At 48.1% G+C, this 25,512-nt stretch overlaps 1 protein-coding gene across 1 annotated transcript in view; it reads left to right on the plus strand.

Moving 5' to 3' along the window:
- The window catches only part of LTBP2 (latent transforming growth factor beta binding protein 2), a 123,390-nt gene that overhangs the window by 18,400 nt on the left and 79,478 nt on the right, over nt 1-25,512 (plus strand). The window contains exon 3 of the mRNA XM_067533334.1: nt 8,119-8,362. Coding sequence (XP_067389435.1) covers nt 8,119-8,362 — 244 coding nt within the window. The remainder of the gene's footprint in view (nt 1-8,118; nt 8,363-25,512) is intronic.

Consider the following 25,512-nt stretch of genomic DNA (forward strand, 5'->3'; position numbering starts at 1 on the left):
ACTGTCTTTTTCCAGCCTTGGGAGTTGAAATGCAATGAGAAAAAAGGGAATTTCCCAAGATTCAAAGGCTAGGAAGATGCAGAAACATAGAAATCTCTAATTCTGAGGCACCTGGATACTTCTTGCTAAACTGAGAATTGGGTAGAGTGAGTGAGTTTTAAGTTACTGGACAAAGTTTTCAGCCACTTGGAATGTTCCTCCCCAGAGAGATCAGTGAACCAAGCTGTATGCAGAGCATCCTAAGGGACTCCGAAGGACTTATCCTCAGTAAAGTGTGCCGAGGGAATGAAAATGAGGATATTTCTTTGTACAGTGTTCATCCCCAGCACCCACTCTGACTCCATCCTCCCTGCTTACCCCACTCCTCTCCACTCATTCTTACCTGAGCAATCCTTTTGCCACCCCCAACAGGCACCTTGACCCAACCTCAACTGTCATGCTGTCCCACTGCTGCCTTATACAGCTCCTCTCCTAATGTAGCTGTGGAACCCTCTCAAGAATCAGAATCATAGAAGATTAGGGTTGGAAGGGACTTCTGGAGGTCATCTAGTCCAACTCCCTGCTCAAAGCAGGACTAATCCCAACTAAAATATTCCAGCCAGGGCTATGTCAAACTGGGCCTTAAAAACCTCCAGGGATGGAGATTCCACCACCTCCCTAGGTAACCCATTCCAGTGCTTCAACACCCTCCTAGTGAAAAAGTTTTTCCTAAAATCCAACCTAGACCTCCCCCACTGCAACTTGAGACCATTGCTCCTTGTTCTGTCATCTGCCACCACTGAGAACAGCCTAGCTACATCCTCCCTGGAACATCCTTTCAGTTAGTTAAAGGCTGCTATCAAATCCCCCCTCACTCTTCTCTTCTGCAGACTAAATAAGCCTACTTCTCTCAGCTTCTCCTCATAAGTCATGTGCTCCAGCCCCCTAATCATTTTCATTGTCTTCTGCTGGACTTTCTCCAATTTGTCCACATCCTTCCTGTAGTGGAGAGCCCAAAACTTGACACAATACTCCGTGTGGCTTCACCAGTGCCTAATAGAGGGGAATAATCACTTCCCTCAATCTGCTGGCAATGCTCCTACTAATGCAGCCCAATATGCTATTAGCTTTCTTGTCAATAAGGGCACATTGTTGACTCATATCTAGCTTCTTGTCCATTGTAATCCCCAGGTCCTCTTCTACAGAACTGATGCCTACCCAGTTGATCCCCAGTCTGTAGCAGTGCATGGGATTCTTCTGTCTTAAGTGCAGGACTCTGCACTTGTCCTTGTTGAACCTCATCAGATTTCTTTTGGCTCAATCCTCCAATTTGTCTAGGTCACTCTGTATCCTATCCCTACCCTCCAGTATATCTACCACTCCCCCCAGCTTAGTGTCATCTGCAAACTTGCTGAGGGTGCAATCCACTCCATCTTCCAGGTCATAAATGAAGATGTTGAACAAAACTGGTCCCAGGACTGACCCCTGGGGCACTCCGCTTGTTACCAGCTGCCAACTAGACATCAAGCCATTAACCATTACCTATTGAGCCCGATGATCTAGCCAGCTTTCTATCCACCTTATAATCCATTCATCCAACCCATACTTCTGTAACTTGCTGGCAAGAATACTGGGGGAGACTGTATCAAAAGCTTTGCTAAAGTCAAGATAGATCACGTCCACCGCTTTCCACACATCCACAGAGCCAGTCATCTCATCATAGAAGGCAATCAGGTTGGTCGGGCATGACTTGCCCTTGGTGAATCCATGTTGACTGTTCCTGATCACCTTCCTCTCTTCCAAGTGCCTCAAAATGGATTCCCTGAGGACCTGCTCCATGATTTTTCTGGGGACTGAGGTGAGGCTGACCAGTCTGTAGTTCCCTGGATCCTCCTCCTTCCCTTTTTTGAAGATGGGCACTATATTTGCCTTTGTTCTTTCATCCAGGACCTTCCACAATTGTCACGAGTTTTCAAAAGTAATGGCCAATGGCTCTGCAATCACATCAGCCAGTTCCCTCAGCATCCTCGGACGCATTGCATCCCGCCCTATGGACTTGTGCATGTCCAGCTTTTCCAAATAGTCCTGAACCTGTTCTTTCAGCACTGAGGGCTGATCACCTCCTCCCCATTCTGTGCTGCTCAGTGCAGTAGTGTGGGAGCTGACCTTGTCTGTGAAGACAGAGGCAAAAAAAGCATTGAGTACTTCAACTTTTTCCACATCATCTGTCACTAGGTTGCCTCCCCCATTCTGTAAGGGGCCCACATTTTCCCTGTCCTTCTTCTGTAGAATAGAAACCCTTCTTGTTACCCTTCGTGTCCCTTGCAACTGCAACTCCAATTGTGCTTTGAGCTTCCTGATTTCACTCCTGCATGCTCGAGCAGTATTTTTATACTCCTCCCTGGTTATCTGTCCAAGCTTCCGTTTCTTGCAAGCTTCCTTTTTGTTTAAGCTCACCGAAGAAGTGCCTTCTGCCCCACTACCAGGGCAGCTTTGGGAATTGGGTTACTTGCCCAAAGTAGGGGAGAGGGTGTTCAGCGGAGGTGGGAGTGAGGGAGGTGGAGATAGGAGAGCAGAAGAGGTGGGATTGTCTGCCTTGTCTCTACCTTAATGAACAAGATCCACCAAAAGTTCCTGCTGCTCCACGGGGTGACAGCACTAGTTGGTCAGGCAAAGGGAGGGGGATAGGGACTCCCTTCTGAACTGAGCCTTTTAAATTTCTAATACACACTTTTAATTTGGGCCACAGGCATTTCATAAATAACTCCAGATTGCAATACTGTAAGGCTGGATTTAGGGTTAAGGCACTGAACTGGGTCTCGGGATCTGGGATTGGTGCTGGCTCTTCCACAAACTCCCTGTGTGAACTTAATCTCTGTGTGCCTCAGTTCTCCCTCTGTAAAATGGAGACACCCAAAGGGGAGGAGGGGGGGAAAGAAAGAAAGTACTGTCTAGTCTACTCAGACTGTATGTTCTTTGGGGCAGGGACTCTCTCTCTCATTAGGGGTATGTCTTCACTACAGAGTTAGCCTGGGCTCTGACTCATGTGTTGACCCCTCTCTAACCCAAGGTTAGTGGTGCTTTGAATCTGGGCTAGTTAACATGGCTAGGAGTGTGAATTAGAGCCCGGGTGCCTCACTCAGTCATGTTGGCAACTTGTTCCCTGTGCAGTGAGGACTCAGGCTAAATCACTCAAGTGCTGTTAGTTCTCCAGTACCTTCCCACAATTCCCTTTGTGGGTCCAGAAGGACAGACGTTCTTCCACAGCTCATAGGAAGAGAAATCTAGAGCGCCTCATCTTATTGCAGCGCGGAGAACTGCAGGGATGTGCCCCAAGAAGCCCTAGTGACATACATGGGTAAGTGCAGCCCCAGTAACTCATGTAGGGATTTGCAGTGTGGCTGAGTAGCCATCTGTCTTGGATGGTTTAGACACAACAAATCCTGCATCTTGGCAGGGGGTTAGACTAGAGGACCCTTGCAGTCCCTTCTAACACTGTAAGTCTATGCTTGCACCCAGCATAGTGTAACCTGGGTGCTCAGATCTGAGTGCTGATCACTTGAGTTATCTCTGCAATGAAGACATATCGTATGTGTTTTGTACAGCTTCTGGCACAGTGGGGCCCTGATCTCAATTGGGAATTTGTAGGTGCTAGTCCTACTCCTAATATTTTGATGAATACTATTGCAGTGTTGTAAACTCATAATTTTATCATGAGTTTTGCAATATTTGTTGTTTTTCCTTAAAGCCCCTGCTCCTGGAGACAAGTGAATACAGGAGAATCTCAGTTTGCATTTTAAAAGAGTAAGTTTCTCCTGGTGCAGAGAAAAGCTTGAAAACATGACCTGGGTGTAACGTAAGAGCTGGAAGGCAAAGAAAAAGAATCCAATATTTATAATTTTTTTGAGAAACTGTGATTTTTCAGGGCCTGACTCATGATTTTTAAATGCTGGGGGTTGGCAATGCTGCTGCTGTCAGATGATCAGCCCTCTTACATCTGTTACACATCTAGAGTGGGTGAAAACAGTTTTAAGAGGACTTTCAAGTTCTTTTCTGGGCCTGCGGGGAAAGCTTGGCAGGGGAGAGATCCAAGGGCTGGAATATTTCAGCTAGGGCAATTCCCCTCCTGCCTGAAGAGAGAACGGGTCTGTCCCCATTCCTCTCCTTTGATTTATTTCAGCAGCACAAGGACTCCTAAAATGTCTAGTCTCTGATGGCTGAGCTCCTGATAAAGTACCAGAGTTTAAAGCTGACTTGAATATTACTGTATGCGGGGTAGTTGTAGTTGTGTCAGTCACAGGATAGTAGAGATACAAGGTGGGGGAGGTCATATCTTTTATAGGACCAATTTCTATTGGAGAGAGACAATCTTTCAAGTCACACAGGGCTCTTCTTAGGTCTGGGAAAGGTACTCTCTGACTGTCACAACTTAATGCAAGGTGGAAGGGATAGTTTAGCATAGGTAGTTAGCACACATTCTAAGGGACCATTCAAGGTAGAGTGGCCCATTAACACCTCTGTAATCATAGGACCAAAAAGAGGGGGTTGATTTTGAACAGCCAGCTACAAGGGCTATTAGAGCTCAAGTCAACAGGGAGCCTGGCTTTGAAAGAACATTTTAATAGTGAGCCAGACTAGTGTGTGTTGCTGTACTCTGCTCTACCTGGCCTTATTTTTTGCAGTCTTGTATGATTCCTGTAGTGATAGCTGTGTATGTAGGAATATAACATTGTCAATGCACCTATTAACATTGTTCGTGAATGATGTTATGGGTTCTGTGGCAAAATAAAGTAACAGAAAATTGGTGGGTGTCAGGCCTGCTCAGCACCAGACAGCATGTGTTGTGAACTAATAAAGATGATTCTTGATCCAAAAACTGGAATTTTATTTGGTAACATGAACCCAGGCAATTAAAAAGAGATTTAGAACGTAATAAATTCAGGGAACAGAACTCATGAAGGGGAAAGAACACACATTTCCATTTCAGGTACACATACCCCAATTGTGGCTTTCACACGTCAGTGTATTGAAGCTGTGATTGTCCTTAATGTCCCCCACGGTGGAGTGGTAGGGGTATTGCCAACACCCCTTTTCAACATTCCACGTGGCATCAGAGGTCACTGCTGCAAAGACCACGTGTGGGGGGACACAAGGGGGTCATGTGCCCCCCCCCCAGATTTTTGCTAGGGTTTGCCAGCCAGACCCCCCTCCCTGTGTGGCAACTCCTGAAGCTGGCAAGCTGTAAGCTATGGCCACAGGGAGAGGCAGCAGCAAACAACTGGGAGCTGCAGCAGGGAGGGGCTGCTGATGGTAAGAGGGGTATGTGTGCCTGGGGGGGCATGGCTCAAGCTGTTTGAGGGGCTTCAAATTGTGCCCCCTGCACTATCAGCAGGTACTATTCGTGTCTGGTTGTTGGGAGGTCCTGATACTGAATTCCCTATGGGCTGCAGTGGGAGGCGAGCATGGGATTATTGAACCTGCAGATCTATCAGAGTCTGCCACTGTCTGAGAAACCCCATTATGTCCTGGTGCATCTCCCTCTCCTTTTCCTGCTTGGACTCCCAGGCATTTCTCCTCTCCACTCTCCTCCTCTATGCTCTCTGCAAGGGTGATCCTCCAGGCCCTGGTCTTGTTCTTCAGTGCAGCACACTGGCTTGCAGGATCTCCTGGAACATGTCGTCCCGCGTCCTCTCTTTTCTCCTCCTTATCTGGCTCAGGTGCCGCACAGGTGTGGAGAGCCTGAAGGCTGCAATGGCAGCAGTTGTAGATACAACCCACGGAGGTACTATTCTCAGTGTGTTCATGACAGAAATGGAAACTTAGGATATTGAGCTCACTCCCCTTGCTGCCCAAAAGTTGTAAGCACAACATTCTCGCACCTCCTTGGGATTGATACAGCATGGCTCCAGTCACAGCACCAGCCATGCTGAGTACAGCCCTTCTGGGACGGGAGGAGTGGGGAAATGAAGGGGGAATAGCTTGCAGGCATGATTCTAGTTGTATAGGGCAATGGAACTCAATATTGGCACCGTTTTCCACAGGCTGTAGTGATTTTAGCTAATAGCTCTCTCCTGAGGGTAACAGCGGCTGCTGGCATCCTGATGCCACACAGGCCAGTATGCTGCTAGCCTGTGTGCTGCAATGGTGCCTGCTGAAGTTACCGCTGAGTGGCATGAAAAAGTGTCCTACTGTGGCAGAAGAAATAAGGCAGCCCTCCCCAGAAACCTTCAGCAGAGGATTGCATGAAAGTTTTATCAAGATCTCTGTAGAGGATTCAGGGGACATCCTGGTGCACATAAACACACTGCTCCTTGTGGCTCCCTCTGCCTAACGCTAGAGGGGAAAGCCATCTGCCTTTCTGTTCTGGACTCTGGGGAGGAGGTGTTTGGGAGTGTTTGGGACATCCTGGTGCACATAAACACACTGCTCACTGCGCTGCCTGTTCCTCCCTCTGCCTAACTGGCTAGAGGGGAAAGCCATCTGCCTTTCTGTCTCCCCAGAGGCCCAGGAGATTCTGGACTCTGGGGAGGAGGTGTTTGGGCATCATCAAAGTCAACTGAGTAACCAATCAACATGCCCCTGTTGGCAGGCCATTTGCTGACAGGGCCCATACCCACTACTCTGACAGGGCTGCAGGGGTGAGGAGGTGGCGTGTGTGGTCAGATTTGTAAATGTTTTCATTCAAAGCACGTGGACAATGGTGAACAGGTGCTTGGATACCCCAGTGATGGGTGTTGTATGGGAACCCGAACAAAAAGGGAGGTGCATTAAAAGTCTACGTAGCTATTTGAGAATATGGCTGGTACATCAGGCTGCTTTAGAAACCTCTCCCTTCTGCTTGGCTCGTGCGGGAACCACACAACCTAAAATAGCCGTGATAGAAATGGTCACTGCACATTTCAGCCCCCACAGAAAGGTTCCATTTGGGTTCAGATTGAGCCTTAGGTGAAGGTTAAATTGTTCTTGCATTATCCAAACAGGTTCCCCTGGCCTTAAAATCCAAACTCTCCTAAGGAGCTTCTGTCGGTTGGGGCTTCCTTTCCTTTAAGGGATATGTTCTCCATTTGGTCTCCTTTAACCACGAGCCATGAAGCTGTTGCCCCGTGGAGAATGACTAATCTAGTCCTCCTGAAGTGAACTGTGATTTCCTTGCTGTTACTGACTGGATTATAAGCCCAATTTGGCTCCTGTTAACTCGGGAAGCGTTAGGGCCCAGCATGTAATTAATGGCACTTTCCTCCCAGAGCCAGAGCTGAAGCTGATGTGCTGTAATTAGGAACACACACAGGTTGTGAGAGTGATTTGGGCATGGAGTTAATGAACTGTAAGTCCCTGCAACTGCTGAGGAATTTGAGCATGGTGACTTCAGAATTAGCTGGCATTTGAAGTGTAGGAATGTTCCAGAGAGGAGAGGACAGCTCAGAGGCATCCGGGGAGGGGATCCATAAAAATGTAACCATGAAATAGAATCATAAAACAACTCCCAAGGGTTCACATAGTCAGTGTCCTCTGCCTCGTGCTTCTCTTCTCCCATCCCCCCTGTGCTATTGCAGCTCCTGTTGTTCTCAGCTTAATTGAGACCACCTTCTTGCAATGAGCTCCAGATGGGGATCAGGGTGCTGGATTGTATGCTCTTTTGGACAGGGATTGGACCCATTTCTGCTCTCACTTATATCAAAGTAATTCCGGAGTAGCTCCTTTGAGTTCAATGGAGGGATGAGAATCAGACCTCAGATCTCTCGCTCTGTATTGTAAGTGGCCATGTATTAGTGATCCATGGTAATCCTAGTATAGAGCCTTTTACCTTCAGGGCACTGGTTCCAGTCTAGCCCAAAGCAGTAGCAACCCAAAGATGTGACTTGTGTGAAATGTGTCAGTCCGATCTTCCTCTTTACCCTCATCCCAGTCTGAGCAGTTCACCTGCCCTTAGAAGCTGACTGAGGGATGGGGAGGGTATCTCCTGAAGCTGGGATTTAGCCAAGTGGAGGAAGGGAAGTCTCCTTTAACTGTTCGTGTCGGGGTGGGACAGGTTGCATTACCCCACTCCTTAAAGTGCAACTGTATGAAGAGGGAAATGTGGGCCTGTTGCACTGGAAGCCATGCATTTATTTCCGTTCACTCCTTTCCATGTCTCCCCAGCTGTCTGTGACCCTCCGTGCCAGAACAAGGGATCCTGCAGCCGACCCCAGCTCTGCATCTGCCGCTCAGGTTTCCAGGGTGCCCAATGTGAAGAGGTCGTTCCAGAACGGGAGTACCATCCTCCTGGTTCTGTGGCAGCCCTCCGGCCCCCAGCAGCCTCCCTTCTGAGGAGGACTGGCGGTGCAGAGAGAGAAGGCTCACCCAGAGTGGCCCAGACACCTGTCCTGCAACAGCCACCAGCTGGGTAAGTCGACCCAGTTACCAGCAGGAATCTGATTCCCTTTGCAAATGAAAATTAACCCCAGGGTTTGTGCTGTGCTGGGCCAGGCCCTGCTTCCATTCCAGACCCCAAGCTCTTGCTCCCAAGGCCTAGCCACTGCCCTAGGGAACAGTGTTCTGCTTTGCCATGCAGAAAACAGCTTCCATTCCAAGTCCCACAGGCTCTTCCTTGGGGCTATTAGAACTGCAGAGTACTGGTGCAGGGGTGACTGCCAGGCATCCACTCTAGAGGAGAATTAGGTTTGTTCCCATCACTATCTCCTGGTCCCTGGGATCACATAGGACTGGGGGGAGGAGCCTGTGAAGGGATGTTAACCCCACCCTAGCCTAGGAATGGTTAATGAGGCTGAGAAGGGGCCAGCTGAGCAGATAGGCCACCTAATTCCCCTCAGGTGTGGCCTAAGTAACCACAGACTGATGAAGGAGCCAGAGAGAAGGAACAGGCAGGGCTAATATAAAACCGGGAAATTAGCAACAGAAAAGGGCTGTAGTGAGGGAGCTTCTAGCCACTTTCTGGATGTTAAAGAGGGAAGGAGGGAAACAAACCAACCACCCCAGGGGGAAAGCAGAAACCACAGGGTATCTGGGCCCTGAAGAAGGGGTTTATCCAGAAGGTTGGTGGAGTGAAAGCCTGAGAGAGGTGGAGTAGGAAAGGGCTCAGGGAAGTGGCAGCAAGGTGGGACATTGCAGACCTTGGCTGCTGTTTAGAGCAGTGCTTCCCAACCCATGGCCCGGGGGCCAAAAGTGGCCTGCAGGGTCTTTCAAAATGGTCTGCTGCTCCCCTCCCACTGGCTGAAAAAGGGATCTGCTGTCTAAGGACCTAGGCAGAGCGCATTGCCATGGGGCTACAAGACCAGTGCAGGCTCCTTGCTGCAGCTAAGGGGATGGGAGATCAGTGCTTCTTTCCCCCTGGCTGTAGCAGGGAGCATGGCAAAGCAATCTACCTGGGTCCCTTGGTGCTGGGGTCCCTGCTGGAGCCAGAGGGAGGGGAGCACTGATCTCCCGTCCCCATGGCTGCAGAAGAGAGCCACTGCCTAGGGACTCAGGTGGAGCACATGGGGCTACAGGATGTGTGCAATTTCCCTGCTGCAGCCAGGGGGAAGGGAGATCAGCAAGGACTCCTTCCGTCTGGCTGCATGGGGGTGGAGGGGAGGAGGTTGCTGGCAGAGACTAGTGGCCCTTTCCGGTTGTAAAAATGATAATTGTGGCCCTCGAGCCAAAAAGGTTGGGAACCACTGGTTTAGAGGGTCCCTGAGCTGGAACCTAGAGTAGAAAGTGGCCCGGGTCCCTTATCAGCCACTGGGGATGTGGCATAGTCAGGGCAGTGCCTTTGGAGGTTGCCTAGGATGGTTCATCCTGTGGAACTTTGATACCCCTTGAAGGGGAGAACACACAGAGGGGCAGCCCATGAAGAGAGCACCCTGAGGTGCAGAGAGAGAGAGAGGTGGCAGCATGCACCAGTGAGTGACAGAAGAGGGGGAGGGGGGCATCAGACGTGGAAGGAGCTAATTCCCAGAGCAGCCAGGATGAGGTGCCCTAGTGGTGAGAGTATCCCATGACAGAGCCCCCCAAGGTTTAATAGTGTTGCCCTTTGTCCAGTTCAATAGCAGCCTTAATGGTCTCAGCCAGGGGGACTGCCTGGGGGTTTTGTGTGTTTACAGGGATATCGCCAGGCAACACCCACAGGCAGGAATATTGGTTAGAGTTGTGCTATTATTATATGCAGAGAAGAGCACAGGTACTTAGGGTAGCATAACAATGCACACAGGTATTTCCAGAGGGGTAGCCGTGTTAGTCTGTATGCAGCAAAAACAGCAAGTCCCTGTAGTACTTTAAAGACTAACAAATTTAATTTCTGCAGGCATAAGCTTTCGTGGGCTGCAACCCACTTCGTCAGATGCCAGGTATTTCCAAGATGTCTATCATCATAGATCCTAGGAGTCAGAGTTGCTGTAACTGTTAATACACTTACATTACACTACTACATATAGTTCTTATACACAGGGAGGCGCTTGGGTGTCTGGTGCAGGATTGTTAGGTAACTCTGCAGCTTTTGTGTATAAGGTACTGTGTTGGAGAGAGAGACCCCCTTCTACATTGTGTGCTGTGTGGTGGGTGCTCGCTGTTTCTTTGGTTTTGTGTGTTAAAAGTAGCTTATTGGCAGATCCCTCGAAGCCAAGCTGCAATCTGTCCCACAGCTGGCATTTTCTAAGTCCCATTGTAACTGTAGACTTTTTCTCTTGTAAGCCTTAGGGTGGTGACACACTTCCCAGCTACTAATAGTGATATTCCAAAAAAGTACCTCTCTGGTGTTTTGTACGTTTGCGGAGTGAGGGTGCCTCCTAGAATGGAATGGGTGGGTTTTTGCAAGATACATATCAGTGTTTTTCTGTGTTAGGGATGTATGAGCAAAGTGCTTGGCTTTGTGCCCAGCTCTAGAAGGCATGCCTGCATCCTACCTGTGTTCTCGCCAGTGATGGGCTGGCTACGTTCATTCTGTTGGAGGCTACTAGAACCTTGCTGTGTAGAAGCTGTACGTGGTTTCCGTGGGGATTCTCTCTGTGATGGAGAAGAAGAGGTAATGACCCTTTGGAGGAGGCCTGCCCAGGAGTCATCTTCTCTGGCACTCTGAGATTCTTTTCTCTTTGGTGTGCTGTGATTTTCTGTTTCAGTGCTGCTCAGAGCTGTGTAAAGAATGGCAATTTCTCCTTTAGATCTGCCTGCTTTCCTGGATCTCTGCAGTTCATCAAAACTGGCAATAAACTGCTGCATATGTGCACAGATGTCAGGACAGTGCACAGCTGTAGCATCCTAGCTTCTGTTTTCCTAGCCTGCGTTTGCCAGGCACCTGGCATTGTCCACTGTTGGAAGACAGGATACTGGGCTGGACGGACCATTGGTCTGACCCAGTATGGCTGTTCTTAGGTTCTTATCCTCCTGGATTCTTCACTAATACTGGATCTATCTAGGCTGGATTACTGTGGGAGTAAACACACAAGTTCTGAGAAAACTCCGGTGAGAGTAGAGTGCAGGAGCCAGCCTATGAAGCCACAAGTACATCACCCCTGTGCTCCACGTCACACTATTATCCATTGAACTCTGAATCCAATTTAAGGACAGGGTCTTAATCTTCTCCAAGCTTGAACAGAACTACCTGAGGGACCATTTTCTCACTCAGTGAGTAGGACCTCCCATGATAAAACAATGGAGCTGTTCACATCTAAGAAGACTTGTGAAAGCCACAGACAAAGGTGGTGGTTGAACTGCCTTTCTGGAGGGATTGGGATGATCAGGACCCTGGTGGCTTTCAGATCTGAAAGCCAGACACATCTCTGAGCATGAGTTTTCCCTCAGCAGTGAACCTCCCTCCCACACAAATCACCCCTCCGTGTGCTGGGATGGACAGGGAGTGGAGGACCATGTGACAGTAAACCACCTGTTTTCTTGTACAGTTCCCAGCTTTCCTAGCAATGAACTTGATCTCTAACCCTAGACAGAGAGTTAGACGGGGTGTGGGACTCTGCTGGCATTTACAGAATATTGTTATCCAGACAGTCAGACGTAGTGTCTAGCAGAGTCCATTTAGGTTTCTGAATGGCCAGCTGCCTTTTGCTGCCTCCATTCCTCTGGCTGGGTCCCGAGGAAATACAGCTTCCTGAGGATCCAAATCATTGCTATCCTGATTTGTGGTGTGTGGAGGGCAGTTTGTCTCTGTGGAGGCTACAGGGTGACCCCTTCCCCAGCACTTTGAGGGGAGCATTTGATTCTTGTCACTATTATCACTTTCATCTACGTGCATCATGTATAATTACAGTAGCCGGAGATTCTCCCATGGCCGGTGCTGACTGTACCCTGTAGCTGGTTCTTCAGGGCTTTGTCTAGTCTAGTGCTAAACGCTTCCAGGGTGAGGCTCCTACCATTTCCCTGGGAGATTATTCTACAGCCTAGTTCGTCTCCTTGCTAGGCAATATGCAATGGTACTGGCAGCAGTGTTCTGCAGGACAGGTGTGAGGCTACTGCAGGCCTAGCTATGGCCAGGCATGTGGTCCTTGCATGTGCCATGGTCTGTACTGATGTTCAGTCCTTGAACCTGGAACAGAAATCACAGAAATCTAGGAAATGACTGATTGCAGGGGACCGTAAAGTTTGTTATGATGTAGCTTCCCAAGGCTGCAAAACTGACTCTAAAGCTGTGTGGCCCTTCCCAGGCTGGGCTTGTAACCCTAGAGAAGTTGAAGCAAATAAGTCAACTGTCATTTGTTTAGCAAAGCCAAGTTCTTCTTGTGGAGTCTTGATCATTTCCAGTGAGTCGAGCCAGGTCCCTCAGCAACTGATTGCCAGCACCCTTGGTTTAGAGAGATGGGGAAGAACATCTTGGGGAGGGTCAGGAGAGAGGGGCCACTGCAGGCTCCATCTCATAGATACTGTGAGGAGGCTCTGAGATTTGAAACACACTGTCAGCCCCAAAACATCCAGCACAGGGGTATTGGTAACGAGGGGAGCTCAAGCAAGAGCAGGAGGGTTTGTAAATTTTTAAGCCCCATCTCCATACAGGAAATGCCAGGACAGGAAGCCAAACTTCAGACTGATTCTCACTGCAGGGTTTCCACTCCTCTAAGGTGGGTTATTTGTATCTATTAGCTGTGTTACCATACTGCCTCGGAACCCCAGTCCTGGACCAGGGCCCCTGTGTGCTAGGTGCTGTACAAATTTGTATCTATTAGTTGTGTTACTGTAGTGCCTCGGAACCCCAGTCATGGACCAGAGCCCCAATGTGCAACAGAAAGCAGATCCCTTCACCAAAGAGCTTGTGGTCTAAGTAGGGATGGGCCAAGCTTTGGTTGCAAGGGTTTTTGAAGTAGTTCTTGACATGTAGGCAGTAAGCAGCTTCTCATGTTATTCAAAAACTATCTGCACCAAATTCCTCACAGGCAGATCGACTGGTTTTAGAGTTTCCTGACCTGTCCCGCTGCTCTGGCTAGGTTGTTGCTGCACTTATATGCTGGCTGTCAATGTAGGTCTGTAAGGAAAGAGAGTTCGGTTTCAATCTGCTGCTGTGGTGCTGCCTTGTTAGCAGTTCATGATGGTGTTCAGTGTGTGGTCTCCTTCTGTGTGGTGAATCCTGCCCCATTGCTGGGGCATACAGGAAGGGCTTTGCGAGGTACCCTAAGGAGAGCTTTTTGCTCACAGAGCGGATTCCCTTGCAGGCCCCACAAGGTGATTATAAATTCTGACGTGCTGTGTTGCAGAGCTGAGGAGTGAGTGCCCAGCTGTGTATCTGTGCTGCACCGTGGGAGATTCCCGCTGCCATCCTAAAACAACTGGCTTGTTTTGAAATGAGCAGAGACCTCACTCACCGCAGAGTCCATGGAGCTGGTGCTTGCAGCTTTTCCCACTGTCTCTGTCTCGTTTGCTGGTTACTTTAGGTTAACCTTGGATGTGCTTGAATTGCCTGCTCTCTAATGGTATCCTGACCTCAGCTACTCCTGTCGTGGGACAGTTCCACCAAGGTTTCCTTAAGGAAAAGCTCCAAATGGGTACAGAGTGGGATAAGGAGAGATGACAAATGCCTTTTCACCAAGCCCTTTGGCGAGAGTTAGTGCCCTATTGCCCCTGAGGGTGGTTATAAGCCTGTCTGAGATGAGTGATGCTGACTGCAATCTAACTATGGGGATTAGCTTCCCTTACTCTCAGGTTAATGAGCCTTGGGGAGTTGCTGGAGGGGCCTATGTAGCCATAGCTCTGGCTCTCCGGCTCGTGTAGGCTCCTGTTTTTGTGACTGATTGCTGTGACCGATGCCAACAGCTGTCCTAGCAAAGAGCAAGGATGAAGTGGGGGAAACACTGGTTTTCTGGGGATGGAAACCTGCCCTTCAGCTGCCTGTCCTCATGGCCCAGCTCCTAGTGAATGTGCCCAGGCTGCTGATCCCGCACACCTCAAGGCCCTAGCATGGGAAACTGGTGCAGTGATTTTTGGGAACAGGTCTTAGGAGGTGTCCCTGCTGAATGCTCCCTGAGAGAGGCCGGGACGTGTGATCACAACAGTTCTGAGAATCTATTATTTATGTGTATTACCATAGAGCCTAAGAGCCCTCATCATGGACCAGGACCCCACTGTGCTAGGCGCTGTACAGACACTGAACAAAAAGATGGTCCCTGCCCCAAAGAGCTCACAATCTAAATAGAAGGCGAGAGACGGATACAGACTGATGGGATAGTACAAGGAAACAATGAGACAGTATTGGTCAGCATGAGAGGCTGCGTATTGTTTCAGTTTATACCCCTAGCCTCAGCAAGGGGTAACTGTCCTGTCCTGGGAGGATTAGAAACGCTTAGACAAAGAAGGGGTTTAGTAGGTCAGGTGCATTCTGGGGTGGTGTTTACACCTTCTACTGGCAACCATTGGAGGCAGGATGCTGGACTAGATGGACCAATGGGTTGGCCCAGTATAGCAATCCTGAGTACTTCTCTGAGTGAGGTGAGGATCCTGGAGAGATTGGGGTCCCAGCCATCAAGGGCAGTGGTGCATCAATGGTAGAGTAGTTTCCCAGCAGCCCAGACGTGGAAAGAGGAAACAGCTCTATTTTAAGGTGCTTACTGCGTGGACACCTCGCTGGAGCTGATTTCTGGAGACTAGACAGCTGCCTCTGGGAGGACTTTTTCGACAAGGCGGTGGTGAGATGAATGCATAGTGTTTCAGACCTGGAGGTGTAGAGGACTTGCTCATAACACTCCCACTTCAGTGGCACCTCTCCTTTGCGCTGCCTTCTCTTCAGCACTCGGGAGACATCCCCTGCCTTGCTGAGAAGGGCTGCTCTCTGAGCAGGAACAGCGGGTCATGGCTCAGGGATCACTCTGAGTGCTCCCCATGGATGTGCTTGGGAACCTGAGGGGAAAGAGCAGGAGTGAAGGTTCTGCCTGCCACCACTTTGCTCTCTGTGTTGGGGTTAGGGGTAGCAGCTGCAGGGAGCAAAATTTAAGGTAGGATCTGGAATGAGGGGAGAAGGGCAAGTGGAGCTGGCGTGGTGATGTGGGAATGTGTATTTTTCTCCCTTTAAAAATTGAGCAAAATAATCTGTGATTGTTAGGAAATTTCATCATAACAAAACAAACCCAGAGATGGGTTCCAATTCTGAAGGCAAACAAAGGCTAGAACATTTATTTGAAAAGAAAACTTAGATTTGCTGGAGTGGAGCCTGCAACAATCTTCAGCTTTTTCGTGGAAATTACAGACCATGGCTCAAAGACAGCTTGTAATAACCAGAAATTTAGAATCCCCCCTTGGTAAGAAGAGACAGAGGGGCTAGTTCTCCTTGAGGACTAGTGGGTAAGATGGCTGTCAGGTTTTGAGTCCCAGCTGGTTTTGGAAGATGCCATTCCAAAAGAAAATTAGACCTTCTAGGAAAGTAGCATCTCTAAAACCTCTCGTTCAGTTAACCTTGAACTTTACACCTCCAGGGTTAGAATGGAAGCTTTCTGACAACCTTAACTGTGGTGCTGCTGAGTGTCCATAACTATTTGTTAAATAACACAGCACATACAGTACCAACTGGAATTTTTCTTAGCTTTACTAACGGTGTACATGCCTCATGCTGTTCTCTTCACTGAAAGTTGTCACTCAGTTTAAGATAATGAGAAATACTGTTTAGTAATACCAGACTAGCTTCTAAAAATGGGACCTTAACTTGGCTGAAAAGCCACTCTATGCAAAGGCTTTTCCCATGCAGGTTCTACTGAAGGTTTCGTATGCTGCTGGGTTCGAAACCAAAGCAGGATATTCACGACACTACACCTGACCTTGAATTTGACCCTCAAGTTACTGGGGTAAACTATACGGATCCAAGCCCCACTTTGCACCTGTGTGGTATGCTTACATGCAGGGCTTACACAACATCAGCGTAGCTACAGTGGAGCACATTACATTAATGTAGATGCGGACTTATTCACAACTTTCTATTTCACTTTCCTTCAGCAACATAGATTTCCTGAGATGGCTAAGCATTTAAGTTTCTTGATTCGAGGCCATCTGTGAGTGGATAATTTGAAACCTTGTTAAAAACATGAAACTAAAAAGCCAGTGCCAGTCTAAATGGAATTATGTGAAAAAAAACAGTTCTACTTGGAGCACAGAGAACTCTGAGTCTCAGATCTCAGTCCCTCTCCTGTTTTGACACACTTGAAAGCCTTTGGCAAGCGGGTGGGAAGCCTAAAGGAAAAACTAGTGCTGCCCAAAAGAAGTGTAAATGTCATTTTTCTTGCATAAAAATACTATTTTGAAATCAAATGACATGTAGCCCCTATCTCGGCACTGTAGACAATTGTTCTGCTTTTTAACATTTTACAGCTGTCAGCACTTGTCCCATTTTATGGATTCTATATACTTTAGAGCACAAAGAGGATAGCTAGTTTTTCAGACTATTTTAGAAGTCTGATTATGGTTGATATAAGACTTGGCTGCTCTGTACCTCATTGGAAACCATCCCTAAAGCTTAATGTGAACATACAGGCTTCGGGAGAAAATAGTCTAGAGCGTGTCTACATGGGGACATCCAGGAAAATTAATCCAAATTAAAGGTGTGAATTTGAATTGGGTTAGTTAAATTGCATTCAATCCCTGTGTGGATCCTATTAATCAGAATTAAAGTGGCCTTAATTAAGGTCATTTTAAATTGTGATTAACAGCATCTGCCCAGGGATTGAATGCGGTTTAATTAACCCACTTCAAATTCACACCTTTAATTAATTTGGATTAATTTTCCTATATGTTCCTGTGCAGACAAGCTCTAATCCACTTTTTCATTCTCATTTTTCTAACTGAAAGAAAACTGTCATGTTGTCATTTTGGACTTTGTGTTGCAGAGCAGGGTGACATTGGAAATACAACATGGGTATGGTATGTGAGGCTACATAACAAATCTGCATATTTTTTAGATAGAGTATTTGACACAATCTATAACAATACAGTTTATATAGTAAGTAGACAAACACCTATATTAAAAGAACATAAAGGCCACAATATCAAGCAGTGAAAAATTGGAAATGCCAGAATGAAGGTTGACTGTGCTATCTTAATTTGTCCTTCTTGTGTGTATGGATCATAAACCCATTGGAATACACTTTGGTAAGGAGCAGTCAAAGCAGAAGGGAAGAGAAGGAACTGGGACGTGATGAGCAGAGGCAGAGGGAAGAAAGGAACTAGAAGGAGGGAAGAAAATAAACTGGATTCATTCACTGTTCATTCTGAGAGAGAATATTTCACATACAATTTCTTTTAAATTTTTCCCAAAATTTCCAGTTTTTCCATACTGGGCCTTGGGGCTTAGGGTGGGGGATATGGGGAAAAAAAACAGGCTTTTTTTCCCCCTGGAAGTTTCCAGGTGTTTTTTTTTTTTCTGGACCCTCACATCTCTAGCTACAATCTTTGATTACATGATCATATCCTTCTTTTTGGTTACAGCTGCTTAAGTAAAATCAATATAGGAGACTTTTATTCTGAAAGGAGAGTTCCCACACACACACTTGCACTGAAATAACAAACTGTGTGAATTAAAACCAATTGAGTCATTTCGGTGCAAGCGTGTGTGTAGAGCGTGCATGAGGGAATCCATGGGATTAGAAACATAGGCAGGAAATAACAGAATGTGATTCAACCTGGAAAAATGTTATCTGTTATGTCTGGAAGAAAATATGGTCCTGTACTCTGAGTCTCAGTGGGAGGGAGAAACCAGGGAAGGAGGAAGGCCTGAGAGAAATGGAGGGTTGGGATCAGGCAGTGTCATGTGGCTGTATAAAAAGGCCAAGCAGCTTTGGGCTTTAAAGGGACAGGCATAGTGTCCTAGAGCCACTCTGTCTGTGCACATCGGATATTGTGTTGCATTTGGGCCACCTCCTTACCAGAAAGATATTGACAAATTGGGAGGAATTCAGAGAACAATAAAATGAACAAGGGGCTGGAGGGAGTTATGGGAAAGATCAACAGTGCAAAAATCTCTGTAGCTGAGTTAAGGGATGGCCGTAGGGAATGGGGGGACATGCTCAGCATTTGTTACTAGCTGAGGGGGGTAACCACTGAGCACTAGATGGCCTTTGCCCTGGAAGGGGGTGTGTGCTTCTTGTCCAGTTGCTAAGGGGCTTTTACCAGCCCTTCCTGGTGGCTCTGAGCAGGGTTTGAAGGCACGGCAATGAAAACACCTGAGCCCTGTCTATTACTGGAGCTGCACTGCAGGGAAATTACATGCCCAACTTCTGCCAGCACAGATATTGCTTGATTCATCTCCCTTCACCCTGGGCAGTTCTGCTCACAACCCTGTGCTCCCTGAGATAAATATCAAGGGCCTCAAGGGGAAAGAAGCAAGTTCAGCTGTGTGATGCGGGAATCCTTTCCCTGGAGAAACTGCTCATTCCTTCAGCCAAGGGGCTATCAGGTAGAATGCAAACAGAGACATGGACGTGTTCTTGGCCCAAACTACGGCTCTAATCCCTTCCCTAATGAGCGATTGGAAGGATGGAGCTGGTGTTGAAAACAGCAGAATCCCCAGGGGGCTTGTTCCCTGAATCCCAGCAGTGCTGAGAACACAGTGTAATTCCCCAGCACACTGTAATGGCCCATAAACCAAAGATGGGGCAACAGCACATTAGGAGGAGTAAGGGGAAACCTAATTAAAGCAGAGCTCATGGATCCAAAGGCCACGGCCCCTCTGAGCTTCAAGCTGCAAATGAAACTCTATTGGGGAATATCATTTTAAATTAAAACACCCAAAGTCGTCTTCAATCTGCAGCATTTTTGGGAAGATCAAGAGATTTCCCAGCATTTCTACTTTAAGAGGAGGGGGCACTGCCTCCTGCCGGGGAGCAGCAGTCTCTCTCTGCCTCTCCTGCAGTTTGCAAATGGAGAGACCTTCTCCGGCCCAGCTGTGTTCTGCCTAAAATGGGGGAGGATGTTACTTACGTATGTGCCTCCTGCGGGGGAGTGTGGGTGTGAAGATGAATTTGCTGATCTGTTTGTTCAGTGCTTTGAAGCTGGGGAGTCCAATGGAGGTTATGGGTGTTGCTAGTCAACAAGATGCAAATGTGCTTGTTTTGTCTCTGCATGACATGGAGATGTGATCCTCTCCCGTGAACTCAACGGGGTGTTCCCTCTGCAGTAAGGCCTCTGCAGTATGTTTTCAGCAGGGCAGGAGCAGGTCCCCAGTCTCCAGTCATTGGATCCCATTCCGGCCACTGGGACACTGGAATGGGATGTTCAGCCTGCTGTATTTGTCTGCAGAAAACCTGTGCGGGCTGGTTTCACGTGATCTTTGCTTCCGTCATGTTTTTGTACTCAGTCAGTTTCCTTTCTCCTGTGCCTGCCAGATTGGGCCCCTCCCGCGTGCTGCACTGTGGAGTTTCTCATTAGGACATGTGCTTTCTCAGAACTGTAGTCAGGAGCCATGGCGAGCTCCTTTGGGGAATTTAAATTGCTGGCTGCCCTAGGAGCTCTCAGACAGGCCCACGTTTGACTTAGGCCTAGTGATCTTTATGGAACACCAGAGGACCCTGAGCTTTGCCCATCCAAGAGCTGCACTGGCTTGTAGCATTAACCAAGGACCACTCTTGGACCTGATTTACACACAGTTTTTGTGCCAGCTATTTCAGATGGGGGAGTGTGATTGGTTTAAAAAAAAAAAAAAAAAAAAGGTAGTTATATGGACACAACCCCTTGTGCAGATGTTATATTGGTATAAAGGTGCCTTATGCCAGTTTAAATTATTCCCATTCCCCATAGCTATCCTGGTATAAAGCACCTTTGTATCAGTATAACTGTGTCCAGACTGGGGTCAAAGGGGGGCCTGTACTGCTTTAACTATGCTAGTGTAGCTAAAGCAGTACAGCTCATAATGTGCATGAAATGGAGCCAACTGGAGCAACTCATTATTAGTAAATGCTGCAGCCTATGGAGACAAGTTCCAGCGTGCAACTCCTCATCTGTAACTGAACAGCCTTCTGGCCTGACGTCTGTACCAGCTGCATCTCTGTCCTGCAGCCAAGGGTGGCTGAGGAGAACGTTGTGAACTCCATGGGCTGCATTTGCACTGCACTTTGCCTACTGGGTCATGCAGATTTCAGTGTCCCTGTGTTTTATCTTCAAGGGGTCACAGTTCTGCCCATCCTGTGGATCAGCACTAATAACCAGTAGAACCAGTTAGAAACAAAGGCAAATCCTTCATCCTGGCATTAACAGTTGTGTGCCATGTTCTTGAATCCTCTTCCTGTGCCACCTTTATGCCATGCAAATGTTGCTCCCCTACTTAGGAAGCTGGGTTTGTGCTATGGCGTCAGCTCTTTTGCTCACTAGTAGAGGAGACAGCTAGCCAGCCAGAGAACAAAGGAAACTTAGTCACAGGCTCTCTTTCTTCCTTCTCAAGCTATGGGAGAAATGTGTAGATTAGCAAGTTTTTGTTTGCTTGTTTATGTTTAGGCTTGGCAGAATTAGATTTAAGTAATTTCAACAGATAATATCCATGTTTATTTCTAAACAATTTTTTCTATTTTATCTATTTAAATTTTCACAACTGCAGGAAATTATGGGGTGGAGATCAGATGTCCGAGCAGGTCATTGAATACATATTTAATGACATGTGGCAATCAGCCAGCTCCCCCTAGTGGGTCTCATGCTCCTGCTGTTTGTAGTGGGCCAGGGCATCTCTAGTCACCCCATCTTCCCCAAGGAGGGGGTAGGGACCTGGGCCCACCCGCTCATCCGGGTCCCAGCCCAGGGGCCCTATGAGAAACAGCTATGTGCTGTTGGCACCATATTCCCAACTGCAAATTCTTCCCCTGGGCTAATTTTCAGGCTTCTGGCTTCTTGAGCCTGGTACCTTCCTCCTGTCCACTCCGCCACAGAACTCTGCACTCCGATCTGCGGCGCAGCGTGGCTCGGCTCGGCACTCTACTCCTACTCCTCCAGCTCATGCCCTGTCTGTTTGGAGCAGAGGGTTTTATGAAGCACCTGGCTGGTCCTTAATTGGCCTCAGCTGCTCCAAATTGCCCCCTAATGACTCTTAGCTAATCTGCAGGGAACAGAGCCCTGAGCATTCTGAGGCTTGCATACCTCCTCCGAGGGGAAGGATCTCCTCGCGGAGCCCCTGCTACACAACCCCAACTTGGTGTGCAGGTGGCGGAGACCCCCTCGGTGCGATGGAGGCTGGTCCTGGCGGGAGTCACCAAGATCGGAGACCTCCTGGACTATGACCGGGGAGACTGGGTGGACCCCCCAGGTGCTGGCTTGGCGCATGGGGCTCTCCACCCTTCGAACCCCCTGACGCGTACTCCAGGAGGTGAAGGCAGCCTTGCCCCCCGCTGCTCAGGCTTACCTTAGCAGGTCCTGCAAGAGAGCGCTCCCCGTCCCACCCTCAGTCCCAGGCCTCCGGCGCTCTCCATCGGGCCCCGGCCCCATGAGCCCCCCTGGCCTCCCCCTCCCCATGCACTGAGGTGGCTGCATGACCTGCAGCCGGTCCTCTTTGAAACTGCGCTGAGGGCCCATCTTTACACGCTCGTGCTCCACACCCTTCATTTCCTCTCCCTCGTGTCCCACCCTGACACCAAGTGGCGGGACCTGTTGCTATCTATAGAGGGCGAGGACCCCTGGTGGGCCAGTCTGTACTCCACCTTGACCCCACGACCCTCCGGGGACATCAGTTGGTGGCTCCTCCATGGAGCCATGAACACGGGAATGTTCCTGGCGCAGTTCATCCCTCGCCCTGACACCTGCCCCTTCTGCAGCGTGAGGGAGACCCTGGCGCATGCTTATCTGGAATGCGCCAAGCTGCAGTCTCTCTTCCGGCTCCTCCAGAACCTCCTGCTGAGGTTCTGGCTGCATTTTTCCCCACACTTGTTTTTATATGCACACCCCGTCCATGGCCCCACAAAGTTGCAGGATCTCCTCATCAACCTCTTCCTGGCCCTGGCCAAAGTGGCCATCTATAACACCAGGGAGAGAAGATTGGCAGGGGGGGCACCCTGCGACTGTGGGGCCTATTTCCGTTCCTCTGTCCGTTCACGTATCCTAGCGGAGTTCCTCTGGGCGGCGTCCGCTGGCTCCCTTGATGCCTTCGGGGAGCAGTGGGTACTGTCTGAGGTTCTCTGCTCCATGTCCCTTTCCAGTTCCCTCCGTTTGACCCTTTGACCCTCACGCCCCTTCCTGTTTTTTCATTTGTTGCCCCACGAACTCAGTTGAGTCCTGGGTCCAGTAACTCCTCCCCTTAGGCATGGGAGGGACCTTTAGCAGTGGGTGGGCTTGTGCCTGCCCACCCACCCTGGCACTCAAATAGATCACTCTCCTACTGCTTTCTGCCCTCGCTATATCACACACGGTAGATGTTGATTTTAAAAAGTTAAAGCTTTATAACCATTAAAACACAAAATGTCAACATCACATGTCAAAATATACAAATAAATATCCTTACATCAAACCCAATGAGTTCTCATGCAGCATTTCTCTCATTTTGCCATGAGTATGCAGCTGTGGGAGAGAAGCCATTTTATTTAGAATGGCATTTGTTGTTGCCTTCTTTGATGCTTTTAGAATGAGTGACCTGGTGACGTTATCAGCTATGGACAGGTCCCAGCAGTCATTGAACATAACAAAGGTACAGCTAAGCTGAGATGTTTAATGCCTATTTTGCGTCAGTCTTCACTAAAAAGGTTAATGGAGACCAGATACTAAATGCAATTAATCATAACAAGGGAGAAGGACTGCAAGCCAAAATTGGGAAAGAACATGTTAAAGACAATTTAGATAAATTAGATCTATTCAAGTCAGCAGGGCCTGATGAAATTTATACAGGGGTACTTAAGGAACTAGCTAAAGTAATCTTGAAACCATTAGCAATTATCTCTGAGAAGTCCTGGAGGACACGTGAGGTCCCAGAAGACTGGAGAAGGGGAAACAGAATACCTATCTTTAAAAAGGGGAACAGAGAGGACCTGGAGAATTATAGAGCAGTCAGACTAACTTTGTTACCTGGAAAGATCTTGGAACAAATTATTAAACAATCAAATTGTAAGCACCTGGAGGCTAATAGGGTTATAAGGACAGATAGCATGGATTTGTCAAAAACAAATCATGCCATACAAACTAATTTCCTTCTTTGTCAGGTTTCCTAGCCTGGTGGATGGGAGGCAAGCTGTAGAGATACTATATCTTGATTTCAGTAAGGTTTTTGACACAGTCCCACATGACATTCTCATAAGCAAACTAGGGAAATGTGGTCTAGATAGAATTACTATAAGGTAGGTGCACAACTGGTTAAAGACCGTACTCAAAAAAGTAGTTATCAATGGTTTGCTGTCAAACTGTGATGGCTTATCTGGTGGGGTCCTGCAGAGGTCATTCCTGGGTCTATTCAATGTATTTATTAATGACTTGGATGATGGAATGGAGACTAAGATTATGAAATTTGCAGATGACACCAGGCTTGAAGGAGTTGCAAGCACTTTGGAGGACAGGATTAGAATTCAAAATGACCTTGACAAACTGGAGAATTGGTCTGAATTCAACAAGATTAAATTCAATAAAGACAAGTGCAAAGCAGTACTTCACTTAGGAAGGAAAAATCGTATGCACAACTACAAAATGGGAAATAACTAGCTAGGTGGTCATATAGCTGAGAAGGATCTGGGGGTCATAGTGAATCATAAATTGAATATGCATCAACAATGTGATCAGTTGTGAAAAAGGCTAATATCATTCTGGGGTGCATTAACAGGAGTGTCGTATGTAAGAGGTGGGAGATAATTGTCCTGCTGTACTCGGCACTGGTAAGGCCTCAGCTGGAGATTGTGTCCAGTTCTGGGTGCCATACTTTACGAAAGATGTGCACAAATTGGAGAGTCCAGAGAAGAGCAACACACAGAAGAGGTTTAGAAACTTGACTTATGAGGAAAGGCTAAAAGAAGTGGGCATGTTTAACTTTGAGAAAAGAAGACTGAGGAGGGACCTGATGATTCTTCAGATATGATCAGACTGTTATAAAGAGGAAGATGATTCATTGTTCTCCATATCTACTGGTGGTAGGACAGGAAATAATGGACTTAATCTGTAACAAGGGACATTTAGGTTAGATATTAGGGGAAAAATTTCTAACTATAAGGGTCGTTAAACTCTGGAATTGGTAACTTCCAAGGGAGGTTGTGGAATCCAGTGATGGAGATTTGGAAGTTTTTGAAAATAGGCTGGACACAAATACCTGTTAGGGATAGACTAGGATCATTTGGTCCTGCCACAGCACAGGGGGCTGGGCTTGATGACTTCTCGAGGTCCCTTCCAGCCCTACATTTCTGTGAGTCTAGCTACAGGAGCAGCGTGCCTATAATTAAGAGTCTCAAAAATGGACCAGAAGAGAAGGGGGGCTTATGTTGTATTGAAGGACTGTGCAGATGAACGCTTGTGACCTGTAAAGGCAGTAAAAGTCTTACTAGAACTCGGGGGCCAGCATCCGTGAGGGCAGCTTCCTAACAAGATACCAGTTTGCCCTGGGACTGAGAAAAACCACATGCTACAGTTCCCAGAGGTAAAAGACCTGGGATTTTGGTAATTTGGGTCCATGGGGCTAGGGTGAGACCTTGCAGGCTGAGGTCCCCACCCATCTTTTGGCACCCTCTGACTCCCTTGTGTGGGGGAGGGGATGGTAGGACTCAGAGTAAGTTGAGTCTTAGTGGGTAGGCTGAGGAGAGCGTACCCTGATTGTCTGGCCTCATTTCGCTGCTGTGTCTGGACTGATTCGGAGCCCGAGAAAGGGGCAGTTTCTGGTCTGTGGGCAGTTTCAGGCTTTCCAAGCCAGGCAGCTCCCTTCTGTCCTTATGGACACGGACATTGGTGGGGTGAGAGCAGTCTGTACTGCTCTGGTGCTTTAGTGGAAAATCAAAGGTCGCAGAGCATTACAGAGAGGGAAGTGATTCACTGGCTCACCCCCTGCAGCGCCAAGCTGAGTGTGTATTTGGCTGAAGGGATGGGCAGGCAGACAGGACTGATACTGAGGAGGATGTTGGTGTCTTCTAAGACAGAGGCGAATCTGCCTGTTCTGGCAGATTGTCAGGAGCTGAATGTGACTCAGCCCCTGTCCTGGCTCAGGGCTCT

The sequence above is a fragment of the Emydura macquarii genome, unplaced genomic scaffold (genome assembly GCF_026122565.2).
Source record: "Emydura macquarii macquarii isolate MOO-44397 ecotype Brisbane River unplaced genomic scaffold, CSIRO-AGI_Emac_v2 contig_374, whole genome shotgun sequence".
Classification (NCBI taxonomy): Eukaryota; Metazoa; Chordata; order Testudines; family Chelidae; genus Emydura; species Emydura macquarii.